The following is a 16,138-nucleotide window of genomic DNA, read 5'->3' as shown; positions in this document are numbered from 1 at the left end:
AATATGTCTATAGCATGCCGACTAATAGAATTCTCAGTTACAATAATGCTGAGCTGGGAGGAGGCAGTGCAGGAGATAAAGGCCTACTGCGCATTATAAAGTGCTGCATGATCAATGAACATTTTCTGGAGTCTGTGTGAGAGAGAGAGTGAGAGAGAGAGATGGGAATTGAGCGAGTGTGTGTTTTGTGGTTGGGGATGACACTGCAGCAGCAGTTTTATGCCTCTGTGATCTGGAGAATGAAAGCTGCTTCTGTAATATATTTTTTTTAAACTAATCTGAATTTTTTACTCAATCTGAATCTGTAAAATAGTCCACCCCACCCCACAGTTGTCAGACACCAATGACTGAATGCCTCTCTGACTCAAGCAAGACTTTTTAGAAGTTCGCTTCTAAAGGTGCTACGGAATCTTCAGCGTGCTACGGAATACTTTTTAGCAATGCATGTACTTGATGAAATCGTGGAAAATGAAAGTAGGAAAGCATTTTTGTATGCAGTTTCCCTTTTACAATTAAGTGCCCTCTGCATGGCTAGCAATTCTCTTGTAGTTGTACATGCCGTCTACAGTTTCCAAAACAGCAGCTGATTTTTCCATGTTTCTAAAATGTTTGTAAGCATCATAGCTGTGCATCTACTGTTGTGGTAGATTGAAGCAACTACGTTATGAAACTGCTTCCCAGTTTACAATTCATTTAAAGATTTAGGTACCAAATATAGGACATCTTCAAAGTACTTGCTCTTGGATTATCACTACATCTTGGGTTGGCATTGTAATTTTTATTTTCTAAAAATATTCCACAAGACACTTGAAGCAGATTTAGGTATTTAACCCACAACAATACAATAACTGTGTGAGAATTAGAATCAAGCAGTAAAGTAAAACAATCAGAAAAAATCCTTAACCAGATAATCAGTAAAGGCAGTCTGAATCTCCCTCCATGGGGAGGGAGAAGTGTATACAGGTGAAAAACATCAGCGACTGTCAGATGTCTTGTGGGAAAAGCATGGGTGACAGAGCAATTATAGCAAGAATCCATCCCCTGTAGTTCTCTCCTAGCTTAGTAACTGTTGGTTGACTTGCATTTATGAAGATTTATATTTATATTTTTAGTCAGCTTGCGTTTTTAAGCTTGTCTTTTTTTGTAACGTTCCATGGGTTTAATTGTGTGTAACGAGTAGGAGGTACTTCCATTAATTGTGTTGCTCTGTTAATGTAAGTTAGATGAATGTAATTTTGGTCCTTCCTGGTTTTGGGTGCACACCAGAAGCAGGAAATCAGCCAGGGAGGAGGTTAAGAGTATTAGACAAAGAGGTGTAAGATGTATTAAAAGACAATAGGGTGATTGCAGAAAAGCTGAATGAATTATTTGTGAATCTCTTCACTGAGGAAGATGTAAGGCTGATGAACTGAGTCAAACACAGTTGATGAGATGAAGTTTTGGGGCTTATCAACAAATTAAAAGTTAACAGCTCACTAGATTGCATTCAGCAGAGAGTTCAGAAAGAACTAGAGTTTAAAATTGATGGTCTTCTAACAAAAAGTGGATTCCCTGTCAGAGAATTTTAAAAATAGTCGTCATTTTTAAAGGATCCAGGAAATTGCAGGCCAGGTTAACATTGAATATGGTTAAACTGGTGGAAAGCATTATTATTGAATTGAAAGGTAGAAACAGGTCATCTTTTAAACCTAGTAACTGGTTAAGTAACAGGAAGTGGAAAATAGTGATAGATTGTGAGTTTTCACAATAGATGGGAGTAAGTAGTACGATCCTCCATGTGTCTATGCAGGGAGCTATGCTTTTGACTTGTTTGTAAATGATCTGGCATGATGGGCAAGCAGTGAACCAGGATGACACCAAATGATGTCACAAGCACTCTGCAGAGAGCTCCAAAATGATCTCCCCAAATCGGATGAAAACTGGCAAAGGAGGATCAGTGTCAGTAAGTGTGAAGAAATGCACATTGGGGCAAAAAAATTCCAAACTTCACATATACACTGGTGGGGTATGAATTGGCAGCGTTGAGCCAGGAAGGGCATCTTGGGGTCATGAGCTTACTGAAAACCATAACCCAGCATGCAGCAGCCATGGAAAAAGGCAAATTTCATGCTGCGGATTATCGTGAAAGAAGTTGAAAATAAAACTGCTTGTATTGTAATGCCCATATAGAAATCTGTAGTGCAGCCACACTTAGAATACTGTGTACAATTCTGGTTGCTCACCACAAAAAAAGATATTGTCAATGCTGAGAAGGACAGCTGAAATGAGTTGGAACATCTTACTATGAGTTAAGGTTAAAGCATTTGGGACTTAGTTTAGTGGGGGGAAAGGTAAGTTGGGCATGACAGAGGTTTCAGCACATGCTAGAAACGTGGGCAGTATCCTGCTGGCTATTTTAGATATAGGAAAAAGACTGCATTTTATATTGATTTTAGGTTGTTTTATTTGCCATTGTTCTCTTTTGTACATCAGCAATTTTTAAAATGTTGAGTGGTTTATACTTTTCTTAGAATAAATCGGATAATAAAACTACTATAAATGGTGTGGAGAAGGTTGACAGAGAAGGCTTTTTGTCTTAGTGGCATGGGTGCCTTTCATCAGCTTTGACTGGTGGCCCAGCTGCGCCCCTATCTGAACAGGGGTAGCCTAACTTCTGTTGCTTATGCTTCGGTAACCTCTAGGTTAGATGACTGCAATGTTTTATATGTGGGGCTCAGTGCTGGATTTACATATAAGCTAAACAAGCCCCCAAAAAAATTTAAAGGAAAAAAACCCTGGATACTTCTTAATTGTATTTCAGTTCAACAATTACTTTGATAAAATACATATTTTGTTATGTACAAATGGCTTTAGATACCTAGTAGGTCCATAAATTACCATAAAGCATATATTCAACACAAAAAACAGTGACAATTTGTTGTTGGCAAAGGACAGCTGGACATACAAAGGGCCCCATTACCTTCAGTAGCTTAGGGCCTCATCAAACCTAGATCCGGCCCTGGTGGGGCTGCCTCTGAAGATTGTTTGGAAACTTCAGCTGGTGCAGAATTCGGCAACCAGGATGCTCACTGGGGTAAGACGGTTTGAGCATATTACATTGATCCTGGCCCAACTTCACTGGCTGCCAATTAATTTCCAGGCCCAATTCAAAGGGCTGGTTTTGACCTATAAAGCCTTAAACAGCTCAGGATCACAATGCCTCATGGACCACCACTCCCCATATGAACCAACTTGGCTGAGGCCATTCTTCATATGCCGCCATGAGAGGTCCAGAGGGTGGCAACACGAGAACGGGCCTTTTCTACAGTGGCTTCTCGATTGTGGAAAGCGCTCTCCCAGGGAGGCTTACCTGATGCCTTCAGTTTACATCTTTAGGCGCTAGGCAAGATTGTTTCTTCAGCCAGGCCTTTGGCTGATTGACATCCAATGCCCATTTAAATGTGTTTGTAGGAGGGAGGGTGTTACGTGTTTGTTCTGTTCTTGTTCTTGTTTTTATTAGGTATTTTGTGTTTCTACAGTGGTGCCCCGCAAGACAAATGCCTCGCAAGACGGAAAACCCGCTAGATGAAAGGGTTTTCCATTTTGGAGGTGCTTCGCAAAACGAATCTCCTATGGGCTTGCTTCGCAAGACGACAATGTCTTGCGAGTTCCTGCTGGTTTTTTTTCCTCCCCCCCCTTTCTAAGCCGCTAAGCCGCTTATCAGCTGATCCGATCAGCAGATAAGCTGCTAAAAGCCGCTAATAGTGCTAATCCGCTAATCCGTCAATGGGCTTGCTTCGCAAGATGAAAAAACCGCTAGACGAAGAGAATCACAGAACGGATTCTTTTTGTCTTGCGAGGCACCACTGTATTTTGTATTTTTATGGGGTGAACTGCCCTAAGATCTTTGGATGAAAGGCGGTGTACAAGTTTTACTACTGCTGCTGCTAGTACTACTACTACTTGAGTAATCCACTCAGTGCTTTGCCTAAGGTTGAAGACAGACCTGCTGCATGCCATCCTAAGACTGTGACTAGATGCAGATTCCATGACTTCAAAGTTGGCCAAAAGCAGTTAATGATAGCCGCTGGATAAGATGACTGTAAAAGGGGAATGGTTTGTTGATGTAAGGCAGGGGTCAGCAAACTTTTTCAACGGGGCTGGTCCACTGTCCCTCAGACCTTGGGGGGGCGGACTATATTTTTGGGGGGGCGGGGAGAACGAATTCCTATGCTCCACAACTAACCCAGAGATGCATTTTAAATAAAAGCACACATCCTACTCATGTAAAAACACCAGGCAGGCCCCACAAATAACCCAGAGATACATTTTAAATAAAAGGACACAGTCTACTCATGTAAAAACACACTGATATCTGGACCATCCATGGGCCGGATTTAGAAGACGATTGGGCCGGATCCAGCCCCCGGGCCTTAGTTTGCCTACCCCTGATGTAAGGTAAAGTTGATCAATAGCTAGTAGCTATGGCTGCCGTGGGACACGGGTGGCGCTGTGGGTTAAACCACAGAGCCTAGGACTTGCCGATCAGAAGGTCGTCGGTTCGAATCCCCGCAGTGGGGTGAGCTCCCATTGCTCAGTCCCTGTTCCTGCCAACCTAGCAGTTCGAAAACACGACAAAGTGCAAGTAGATAAATAGGCACCACTCCGGCGGGAAGGTAAACAGCATTTCCGTGCACTGCTCTGGTTCGCCAGAAGCGGCTTAGTCATGCTGGCCACATGACCTGGAAGCTGTACGCCGGCTCCCTCGCCAATAAAGCGAGATGAGCGCTGCAACCCCAGAGTCGGTCACGACTGGACCTAATGGTCAGGGGTCCCTTTACCTTTATGGCTGCTGTAGGCAACCTACAGTTTCAGAAGAAGTATGCCTCTGGAGTGACAGTAGCTGGAGAGCAGCAGTGGGAGGAGGCTACTTGTGGACTTAGCAGAGGCATGTGGTTGGCCAAAGTATATGAAACAGGATACTGTTCTAGATGGACTTCTGGTCCGATCTGGCATGTTGAAGTGCTTATGTATTTTCTACCACTAGCTACATCTCCTTGTTTTGCAGTGGAGGTTGCTCCTGAAGGTCTGTTTTGATTAAGACAAAACCTTTCTTGCTCCTTTGCCTTGCTGGAATGTGAAAGTTCTTTCTAGAGGGGAAGCACATAACTGAACACACTAAACCTTGTAGTCAAAACAAGCCGTTCTGCCCTAATGTTAGAAATGCAAGAAGGAAGCATGAGGGAGTTGGTTATTTTATTTGGGGATTATTTATGCCCACAGAAATTTGTCCTGATACACAAACAAAGCAGACAGTTGTACAGAGGGGCCTTTCTGTAAGGCAAGTTGCATTTAGAACACTTAATAAAAAATTATTATCTTGGGAGCATCCCCTTTGATAGGGAGTTTGGTAGAGGGATTCTTTACTGATTTTGGATTTTTCAGCTGGCTTCTGAAGTACAGTCAAGTAAACGAGCATGTGAATGCTTAATTTTTCATTCATATTAATTGTATTTGAATTCTCATGAAATGTAATAACAAAAGCACCAATCTAGCCTTGCAAGTGTCTACAACATTTAGTAGGCCTACATTGCCTTTTTACTAGACAAATTGCCTCATAATTTTATTTTATTTTTGATACACTGATTGTGTCTTTTAAGACAAACAACCAGTTATTGCTTGCTATAAGTGACTATTATAAGCTTGGTTTTTTTTCTTAATGTACAGACCATTGTGTTAGTTAGAAAGAACAATACTCTTAGTGGGTTGACCTCTAGTGCTAAAATATTAAGTATACAGTTCTTCATTGTCACATCTTTGTATATTATAGAAGTGGTTTGGAGATAAGGGTTGTATCCAGAGCCAGTCCTCCTCAGGGTAGACCCATTGAATTAATTCAGTCTGATTGGATACAACCATAATATGTTATGAAAAATCGCTTCCTTGAGTGGGTGCATCAGCAGAAAAAGACATGTTTTAGTGTAAGTTGTACGAGTCAGGTACACTCTTCAAATTACAGTGGTGCCTCGCAAGACGAAAAGAATCCGTTCTGTGATTCTCTTCGTCTAGCGGTTTTTTCGTCTTGCGAAGCAAGCCCATTGATGGATTAGCGGATTAGCGCTATTAGCGGCTTTTAGTGGCTTATCTGCTGATCGGATCAGCTGATAAGTGGCTTAGCGGCTTAGAAAAAGGCGGGGAAAAGGAAAAAAACCCAGCAGGAACTCGCAAGACATTGTCGTCTTGCGAAGCAAGCCCATAGGAAATTCGTTTTGCGAAGCACCTCCAAAACGGAAAACTCTTTCGTCTAGCGAGTTTTCCATCTTGCGAGGCATTCGTCTTGCGGGGCACCACTGTAGTTAAAACAGTTTTTTCTTGTACGAAACGAAAAAACATTTTAGAGTTAGTCTACCTAATACTAAGTATACACATTTTGTACTACTGGACTAGGATACAATCAGTGTGAGCTAATATAAAATTATTCTAACCTTTGTCTATGTGAATCTAAATGATATTTGAAATAAAACGACTACTTTATTCTGATGGTGCATTCTTGGACACTGAGCCCCTAGTGGGCATTGCCCCAGGCTCTTTTTTTGATGCTAAATCCATGCTGTGCAATGTATGCTGTGAATCTTATGCATATTTGTTCAGAAGTGAAGTCCAACACTTCAGTGGGACTTTCTGCCAGGTAAATGTGCATACTGCAGATAACTCAGTCTGATGAATTTTGTAAACTCAAGCTTTATCTAAGTTGATAAATGTGATAAACACATGAAAAAGCTTATATACTTTTATTCTTTGATTCATTTCACAGCTTTTGAGAGGTTCCCCCCCATAAAGTATTTATTTTATATAAGCATGCATATTTAACACATAAATTATTTTCAGGTTCAAAATCCAAACTGCTGTGCATGTGTGGGTTTTGATATTTAGATGCCTGTTTTAATTTCCTGACCAAGAAATGTTATTACTAAAATGACATAATTGTCAGTTTCTCAGTGCAGAGTCCCTGAATGACTAACATTTTTTTGTTGGATGAGAATTCGTAGACGAGAGTCTATTTATCATATGCAGTCTTTCCAAGATGGATTGTTGAAACTCTCTGGCCATGTGGTTTGGAAAAGCTGTACTCTGGATTTTATAATGAAACTATTTTTAGCGTATGGGATTATTCATTTAGCGTGCTGATAATGGTGAAGATAGTTCATGATTGGATTTCTCCTTTGCCGGCTTGCATGACACATGATATGTATGGTACAGTCATGCTTTCACAAGCAGATGCCACTTTACTCTAAATGCCTGCTGAGAAAATCCATAATTTGGTAAGCTGTTGAGCAAGTTTTACATGAATTATTGGTTGATAATATTGGCCTAAAAAAAGTTATTTTAAAGCAGTGAGTTGAAAGGATTTTAACTGTTTAAAAAGTGTTTAAAAGGATCTGTGGCAGGTATCCTGATTCATAGAACACTTCTTAAATTCCAGCTGTTCCTGAGTAAAAGCTTGGACTTTTCACCATGTGATTCTAAAACTGCAATTCATATTATATTCAGAAGCGAGCACTATTAAGCTCACTAGTGCTTACTTCCAAGTAAACATGGATAGGATCTGTAATATATGTTGAACATTTGGATAACAATATCTTTTATTAAGCCAGCTGAAGTACAGTCTATACATTTATGTTTGAAAGCTAAACAATCTTGCAAATAAGTTATATTACTTTGAATGAATTTTCTTCAAAAATCTTAAATCACTAACCTAATCTAGGAGTCTCATCAAAGTAGGGAAGAAGTATAGAGACTGTATTTTATTTTTTATTTGATATATTTAGTACCTCACAGATCATACCAGGAATCTGAAGTATTAGAATTGAAGATGTTTTTCTTAGTGATTTGCAGACTGAAAGAGAGAACTGAATTCTACTCCATCCCCCAGCACTAATTTTTAAGCTGGAACCCCTGTTTCTTCCAATTGATTAGTGCAGATAAAATAAGTGAACAAATGTTCTCATGCACCTTGTGAATGTGAGCTAATCAGCACAAACAATAGTAAACTTTAAAGCCTGCCTGTGCCTTATCCGTATCTCCTCATTTCACTCAAGTCAGAGAAGAAGGGAGGATCACTCTCATGAGCAGGGAGGAATGGTCACTGTTTGTGATTGCGACCATGGCATTTGTGGAATCCTTACTGGAATGTAACTTTGGCTTAAATGGTATTGCTCAAGTAATGGCTGGTCCACTTGGTATTGCCTCGTATTGTTAATGCCAATTCTATTCTTAAAAAACACATTTATCAGACCATTAATCTAACTATAACAATACCTCTATAATGCACGCCCCCCCTCTAATTTATAAAACAGTATTTTGGAAGTCTATGCAAGTAACTCACTCATTATAACAATGGAAAGGAAATCCTTGTGATCTAGGCCAATCATCTAAAGTTGTCTTAGGGCTGGGTTCTTCCTCCAACCCCAGTCTTTTAAATGGGTTTCACTCTCCTCCTCCTCCTCCTCCTCCTCCTCCTCCTCTTCCTCCTCCTCCTCCTTCTCCTTTTCCTTTTAGGATGTACCTTTCTGATGACTGTGCCCTGGTGTGACTCACCTTACAAGGCCAGTGGTTTAGACCTATGGAAACAAATTACCTTTAGGCCCCAGAAGGATGCTGGGTACATGATACAAAATTAGAACATATTTGTCTGCACACCTTTTTAATTGTAAAATTTGCATTAGGTGTTGCCAGGGGGTTGGGACAGTTAGGAAGATCCTTGCTAATCAGAAGGGGTCCTCCTTAAGTCCCTGCTGTCATCTTCTAGTGAGGAAATATGGTGCCGTCAGAGCTGGACAAAACACTTCCCTCTATTACACAGTTCAGGGCTTACTGTTGTGTTAGTGAGAGCTATTATTCCAGCCACATTTATTTATACAATATATAAAGAACTCTTTGTTTTCTCAACTGTCATTTTGGATTTTGTCATGAGAATCAAATTTGTGTAGCATAATTTGGGGGAGTTATGGGGGTTTGTAAATTGCATGCTGCATTCAACAACCCTACACTGGCTTTTTATAGCAGCCTATGGGTTTTCGTTAACAATCCCAATAAAACTTACATGCTGCCCTCACAGTTGTAGAAATTTGAGTGCTGAGGCACAAATTTCTTTGTAGATTTTAGTGCTAAAGCAGTTGTTAACAGTGCACACTTCTTCGTATTAAGATTTACTTGAATAATCTGTTTATGCGGAATCTGTCAGAATCTGACAACAATCAAAGGTTCCTGAGAATTCCAGCTAGCTATTATATTTTCAGCTTTAAATACATGTAAGAATGTTGGTGGCTTTTGAAAAAAGAATGGGAGCTTTTCTGCTTAGGGATAGTTTGTATGACTAGGTGCTCCCGTCCCAAGTCACATTTTTTCACTTACATTCATTTCATTAATCATTGCCAAAAGAAAAGTGAGGTGCATATTTTACAAAAGCAGCAGTAGTGAATAAAGCTTGACATTTGTATGCATTCTGAGAAATAAATTGTTTTGCATTAGTTAGTAATTGTTTAAAAATTTCGTACCAAATTGTAAAATCTTAAGACGTATATACACAATGTGATATTTGCAGAATGTTGCTTAATGAACATATATTTGGGTTCAAAATGTGGTGTGTTTGGTGCAGAATTTGATTTGTGTTTACTTGGGTCACAGAATATCCTGTATTAAAGGAAATAAACTTGTATAGATGAGGGATGATTTCACTATACTTTGCTCATTAAAATTGTTTCTTACCCATACTTCATGATAAGGTCCTATTTACAACCGTATAATCCAGTAACAAAGGAGTTCAACGAAACAAACAAGTCAAAGAATGCACAAATGAAGGTAGTCCTACAGAAATCACATACATTTTACCGGCCCAGAAAAATAAATTGTGCCTAATTTTGCATGCAAAGCTATTTACCTGAAACCACACTCAGTTGTCTCACACCTCATGTCATGTGTGGGTCACATTAAAAGGTAAAGCCTGCCTGCCAACTTGAAATCACACCACCCCAGCAAAGAAAATGGGCTTTGCAATAGCAGGCAGCTGCTTCCGTTGCCTGCAAGGTTTGAAATCAAACTGGGGGCAAAGGAACATTTTGTTTGCAATTCAGGCTGGTCTGTAAAAGAAAACACTTGAACTGATGCCATGGTGATGTCAGGTCATGGAGACCTGCCACTCTCTCTGTGTGACTCATGGAAGTTTGGGGGGGGGGGTCAGGATCTGGTCTACTGGCTGCATCCAGTTCCCTACTCCTGTCCTAAACAGTTGATTCTGCACTATGGATTAGGAGGCAGGCTTTGTTCAGCCGGGCTGAATACAAGGCTCTTCCATGTGACTGCCATTTTTTTTTAAAGCAACAAGGTCATAAGCAATCCCATACAATATGTTCATAGTGCTCACTTAGAAGCACAGAAAGGGTGGGTAAGCAGTCTTGGTCATCCCACGTAGCAACCAGGGCTACCTCCTAGAATCTGTACAAGAGGCTATTTCCTTTCTAGTCTTAATTGGGCGTTGCCCTAAAGGGTGGTGGTGGTAAGGGAAAGCTTTTAGGAAATGACGCATGGAGCTGCAGACAAGATAGCTGCTATATATTGCCCTGCCGCATGTCCCGCCGTTCTTAATTTAAAGCTGTATTTGTTTGCACAGCAGTTGCAGCATAAGACTAAATGCCAACTTTTAGCCTTGTGGAGAGGGATAGCTGCCTCCAGGGGCATGAAAGAATGAAGAACAAGCCTCCTTGCAGCTTTTGAAGCACTAGCCGATCCCATGTGAAGAGGGCAGTACTAAGAGAGTATAAACCACAGACCCTAGGGCTTGCTGATCAGAAGGTCGGCGGTTTGAATCCCCACGACGGGGTGAGCTCCCGCTGCTCTGTCCCTGCTCCTGCCAACCTAGCAGTTTGAAAGCACGTCAAAGTGCAAGTAGATAAAGAGGTACCGCTCCAGCGGGAAGGTAACCGGCGTTTCCATGCGCTGCTCTGCTTCGCCAGAAGTGGCTTAGTCATGCTGGCAACATGACCCAGAAGCTGTATGCCGGCTCCCCTGCCAATAAAGGGAGATGAGCGCCGCAACCCCAGAGTCGTTCGCAACTGGACCTAACGGTCAGGGGTTCCTTTACCTTTACCTTTACTGAGAGAGAAGGTACGCATTCTTCCTTCTCCTAAGAGAGAGCAGCCAGGCTACAAGAGAGGTTATAGCCCTGTACAGTTTAAAACAGGTATGGTTATAAAGGCTTCACGTGAGACCTCATTGTTGCTGCTATTCCCGACTTTGGGTTAAGCGCACTACTGCTGTATGGGGATTGCCACAGGAGAGTCCACAGAGCACAAGCCGGGCTGTTGCCCCATTCACAGTTGCTTGCAGCCTGATCTACCTTGTATTTCAACTTTTTATATTTACACTGTTAAGAGGAAGCTACTGTTAAGCACCTTATATCTCCTGTTGTGCGGTGTGAAGTGATTTGGCCTTTTATGTGATTTCTCCCCCGAGTGAGGAAGCAGGTCCAACTAAGCTAGTACATACAGTGCCGTTGAAATGTGGTTTTTATTTATGTCCTTGTTTTGTAGCTGCACAGAGAAAAAACACTTTAGGCACCCCTGCCATCCCTTTTTCCTGGTCCTTCTTTTATGAAGATGAAAGCAGGGATCCTTTTTATTTTATTTTAAACAGCTTACCAAGAAAATGACCTTGATCTTTGAGGCTGTCATCCTTTCTGCACAGGAAGCCTTTATTTGGCAATGAGATTCTGTTCTAACGCACAGAGGCAACGAGAGTGACAGTACTTGCTGTCGTAACTGAGCATTCAGCTTGGAGCAGACCTTGAAATCTCCCAGGTGATGTTTTCTAAGCCTAGGTAACTAGGTCTCTAACAGGATCTGGACGTTAGACCTTATCTCACCATTACTTGCCACATCTGAAATACATTCCACTTGTAGATGGAATACGGAAGTTAAATTTGATAGTCTGGTTAATAGTGTCTGCTGTATCTATTTGTTACGGGAACTTTTTGGTGGATTGTGAGGCAAGCCTGCCAGGATTCTTCCCTCACCCCATGTCCCCAAACTGCAAAACTCTACCTGCTATTCCAGTGCACCTTCAATACTAGCAAATGTATTATGACATAAGCTTTCATGTACAGGAGTATTTGTTGTTGTTTAGTCGTGACCGACTCCTCGTGATCCCATGGACCAGAGCACGCCAGGCACTCCTGTCTTCCACTGCCTCCTGCACTTTAGTCAAACTCATGTTCGTAGCTTCGAGAACACTATCCAACCATCTCGTCCTCGGTCGTCCCCTTCTCCTTGTGCCCGCCATCTTTCCCAACATCAGGGTCTTTTCCAGGGAGTCTTCTTTTCTCATGAGGTGGCCAAAGTCTTGGAGCCTCAGCTTCAGGATTTGTCCTTGCCAGTGAGCACTCAGGGCTGATTTCCTTCAGAATGGATAGGTTTGGGACTCTCAAGAGTCTCCTCCAGCACCATAATTCAAAAGCATCAATTTACTGCACCAAATACTACTTTCTGTCGGCAGTAAGGGTGATGTGGAAGGAGCACTTAAACCCTAGACTTGGGACCTCTCTCTCTTTTTCCTGCAGTGGAGGAGGGGGTTCCATGAATTGGTTGTCTCCTCCCAATTGCTGCCCTAGGAGGGAAGATGCAAATGAGCAGGGCTCACCTGAGGGGCACAGACAACCTCTCCCCAGTTCACTTTCTGCCCATCTCAACCTTATGTGTTTGGCTTGACTGGCTGTCAGCTTCGGCCCTGTATACCTGAAGGAGCACAGGGTCCTAAGCAGCGTAGGGTTTCAGGTGAGCAGCAGCACTTCAAAGCATGCTTGGAAATGGTCCAGAAACCTTTCAAAACTGACTAGGTATGTTCCTGCCAACCAGACTCAGTATTTTGAACAAACTGCAGCTTAGGAAGTCTTCAAAGGCTGCCCCGGCCACAGCACACATTGCAGCAGTAAATCCTAGATGTTGCCAGAGCCTACAGCCGTGGCCATAGTATCTTTGAAAGAGAGGCTACAGCTGGCACACTGGCCATAAACTGCTGAAAGGCACTCCTTGCCAAGGTGACTACTTGGTCCTCTGGTGATGCAACTTGATCTCGGAGTACTGCCAGGCAGTGATCTGGATTCTTTATAGGGAGTGCAGTTTCATCTGGGTCAGGTTGATCACCATCTCCCTGGATGGGCAGATCAGCTACCCACAGAGTCTCCATCTTCTCAACTTGTGAGTTTCAGTTTATTGGCCCTCATTCAGCCCATTACTGAGTCCAGGTAGTTGCTCAGCATTTTGACTGCCTCACCTGACTCCTGAAAGAAAGCTGAGTGTTTGGGGAAGCTTTTAATGTTTGATGGATTACTGTATTTTAATATTTTGTTGGAAGCCGCCCAGAGTGGCTGGGGAAGCCCAGCCAGATGGGCTGTGTGTGTGTGTGTATTTGTTGTTGTTTAGTCGTTTAGTCGTGTCCGACTCTTCGTGACCCCCTGGACCAGAGCACGCCAGGCACTCCTGTCTTCCACTGCCTCCCGCAGTTTGGTCAAACTCATGCTGGTAGCTTCGAGACCACTGTCCAACCATCTCATCCTCTGTCGTCCCCTTCTGTGTGTGTGTGTGTGTAAATATTATTATTTGCACTTCACTCCAAATCCTTGAATAATCTCTCCCAGCAGTTTCATGGAGATGTTGCATACTAGGGGTAATATCTAATGCCTTCCTTCACTTAGGATAAGGATTTATGCTTCCACAACAGAACTTTGCCCCTCCTCTCCCCATATGTACCCTATAGCCTCCCAAAATCTGCTCAAGAAAACCCCTAGGACAGATTTAGTGGGCGTGCAGGGGGAGTTCTGCTGCACAAGGGAAAATCCAAGCGCTGGTGGAATGAGATGGAACTGGCGCTGATGGAACTTAGCTCTGTTTCTGAAAGAAGCATAATCGATGTTTATTAACCTATAAAATAAGCGATTTCTACTTGAATGGTAATACGTCCAATTTATACAGAAGTGAATATTTTAAGTAGAGTATTCCAAGGCTGAGATTATTTTACTGATTTTATTCATTTAGGAACCACATCCCGTAAATAACTTTTGGATGTTTTAACAATGAAAAGCATAAATAAAAACAATTCAGGTCCAGTGCAGATTCAGACTGCGATAAATGTCTCCACTTAAAAAGCTTTTTGGTAAGGGAAAGTCTGCAAAAGGCACCGAAAGGGTAGGAAAGATGGCTCCTGTATTGGAAGGGAGTACTGTAGGTGCCACCATATTAAAGGCCTGGTTCCTACATTGTGCAGAAGGGACCTCCTGATGAAACAATATCTGTAAAATGAGCTTGAATTGTATAATATGAGAGAAGGGGAAAAACACGTTTCTATCTGCTTCCTCCACTCCATATATAATTTACAATCTTTCATCATAGTTTGCATTAGTTGTCTTTCAAAAAGCCAGAAATGCTTTATCTTATCGTAAAGATGTCCCCAACTCATTTCAGATGCCCTTTCCAGCTCTACAGCATCTTCTTTGTGATGGGGCAGCCAGAACTCCACACAGTTGTGGTTATGCCAGAAATTTGTACAAGAGCTTTACAATATTAGCAGTTGGGTGTTCATTCCCAATCCCTGGCATGAAATTTGCCCTTTCCCATGGCTGCTGTACATGGGACAGTATGTACTGTACATGGGCTGCTGTACATGGGCTATCCACCATGACCATCCTATCTTTTTTCCTGCTTAATAACTGCATGTTCAGACCCCTTCAATGGATATGTGAAGTTAGGGTTTGTTAGTGTGTGTTGACTTCTGTATGTGTCCCTACTCTACATGGTAAACCCATTTGGACTTCATTGCTCCTTATTGTGTAAATAAGCTAGTAAACAATGCAGAAGATGAGATGAGCCCTGCAGTTATTCAATTAGTCTTAATCTAAGACACTTTGATGAGATCATGGCTCACAATGACTAAGGTAAAGGTAAAGATAAAGATAAAGGGACCCCTGACCATTAGGTCCAGTCGTGGATGACTCTGGGGTTGCGGTGCTCATCTCGCTTTATTGGCCGAGGGAGCCGGCGTACAGCTTCCGGGTCATGTGGCCAGCATGACTAAGCCACTTCTTGCGAACCAGAGCAGCGCATGGAAACGCCGTTTACCTTCCCGCTGGAGTGGTACCTATTTATCTACTTGCACTTTGAGGTGCTTTTGAACTGCTAGGTTGGCAGGAGCAGGGACCAAGCAACGGGAGCTCACCCCGTCGCGGGGATTCGAACCGCCGACCTTCTGATCGGCCACTCCTAGGCTCTGTGGTTTAACCCCCAGCGCCACCCACGTCCCTCACAATGACTAAAGTCCCTTACTAATGGGAAGCTTTTGTCAGGCTAGAGATGGAGTGGTGTGTCAGCCGGGGGTGCAGAAGTAGCTGTGCATGGTGTTTCTAGGTAGGAGTGCAAAAGAAACCAATAAATTTAGAGACAAATAAAATAAGTATTGTGGTTAACTTGGTTGTTTTCATAAATATTGCTCAGTCGGTTGGAGCGTGGTTCCGATAACGCCACGGTTGTATGCTTGATCCCTGTAAGGGACAACTGCATATTCCTGCGTTGCAGAGGGCTGGACCAGATGGTGCTCAGGGTCTCTATGAAATAAGGCCAGTGTTTTGGAAGCAATTCTGTATGAATGCCTTGTATTCCCATTTATTCTCACACTGTAATATAGCCAATTGGATATTGAAGGGCATCATCAGCGTCTTTTGATTTTTGTCACAGCATTGCAAATGGAGTATGCGTTAAAACGTTTTCCTTCCTTTTAGGTGGAGTCCTTTATTTTGGATCAGGATGACCTGGAAAATCCAATGCTGGAGACAGCTTCAAAATTGCTGCTGTCGAGTACTGCTGATGGTGCTGATCTAAGAACAGTAGATCCAGAAACCCAAGCTAGGTTAGAAGCTTTATTAGAAGCTGCCGGTAAATATTCTTATTCTTATTATTTATTATTAGTTTAATTCGAGTTCAGGATTTTTACATACATCATATTATCTCCTTCCAATTTTAAATTTCCCGTACATTTTTTTCCTCCCCCCCCCCTTCCATTGGAAGGGTTCAAACTATTATCCTTAGCCACGGGCATAGTGTCTTTAGTTTCCACT

The 16,138-nt window shown here is 42.2% G+C and overlaps 1 protein-coding gene across 5 annotated transcripts in view; it reads left to right on the top strand.

Moving 5' to 3' along the window:
* ANKRD17 (ankyrin repeat domain 17) overlaps positions 1-16,138 on the top strand; it is a 107,122-nt gene that overhangs the window by 24,977 nt on the left and 66,007 nt on the right. For all 5 annotated transcript variants that reach the window (XM_081165999.1, XM_081166001.1, XM_081165998.1 and 2 more), the window contains exon 2: positions 15,803-15,956. In XM_081165999.1, the coding sequence (XP_081022125.1) occupies positions 15,803-15,956 (154 nt within the window). The remainder of the gene's footprint in view (positions 1-15,802; positions 15,957-16,138) is intronic.

Source organism: Podarcis bocagei, assembly GCF_964188305.1.
Source record: "Podarcis bocagei genome assembly, chromosome: 13".
NCBI lineage: Eukaryota > Metazoa > Chordata > Lepidosauria > Squamata > Lacertidae > Podarcis > Podarcis bocagei.
Note: the sequence above shows the minus strand (reverse complement) of the source record. Positions and strands in the feature narration are given on the sequence as shown.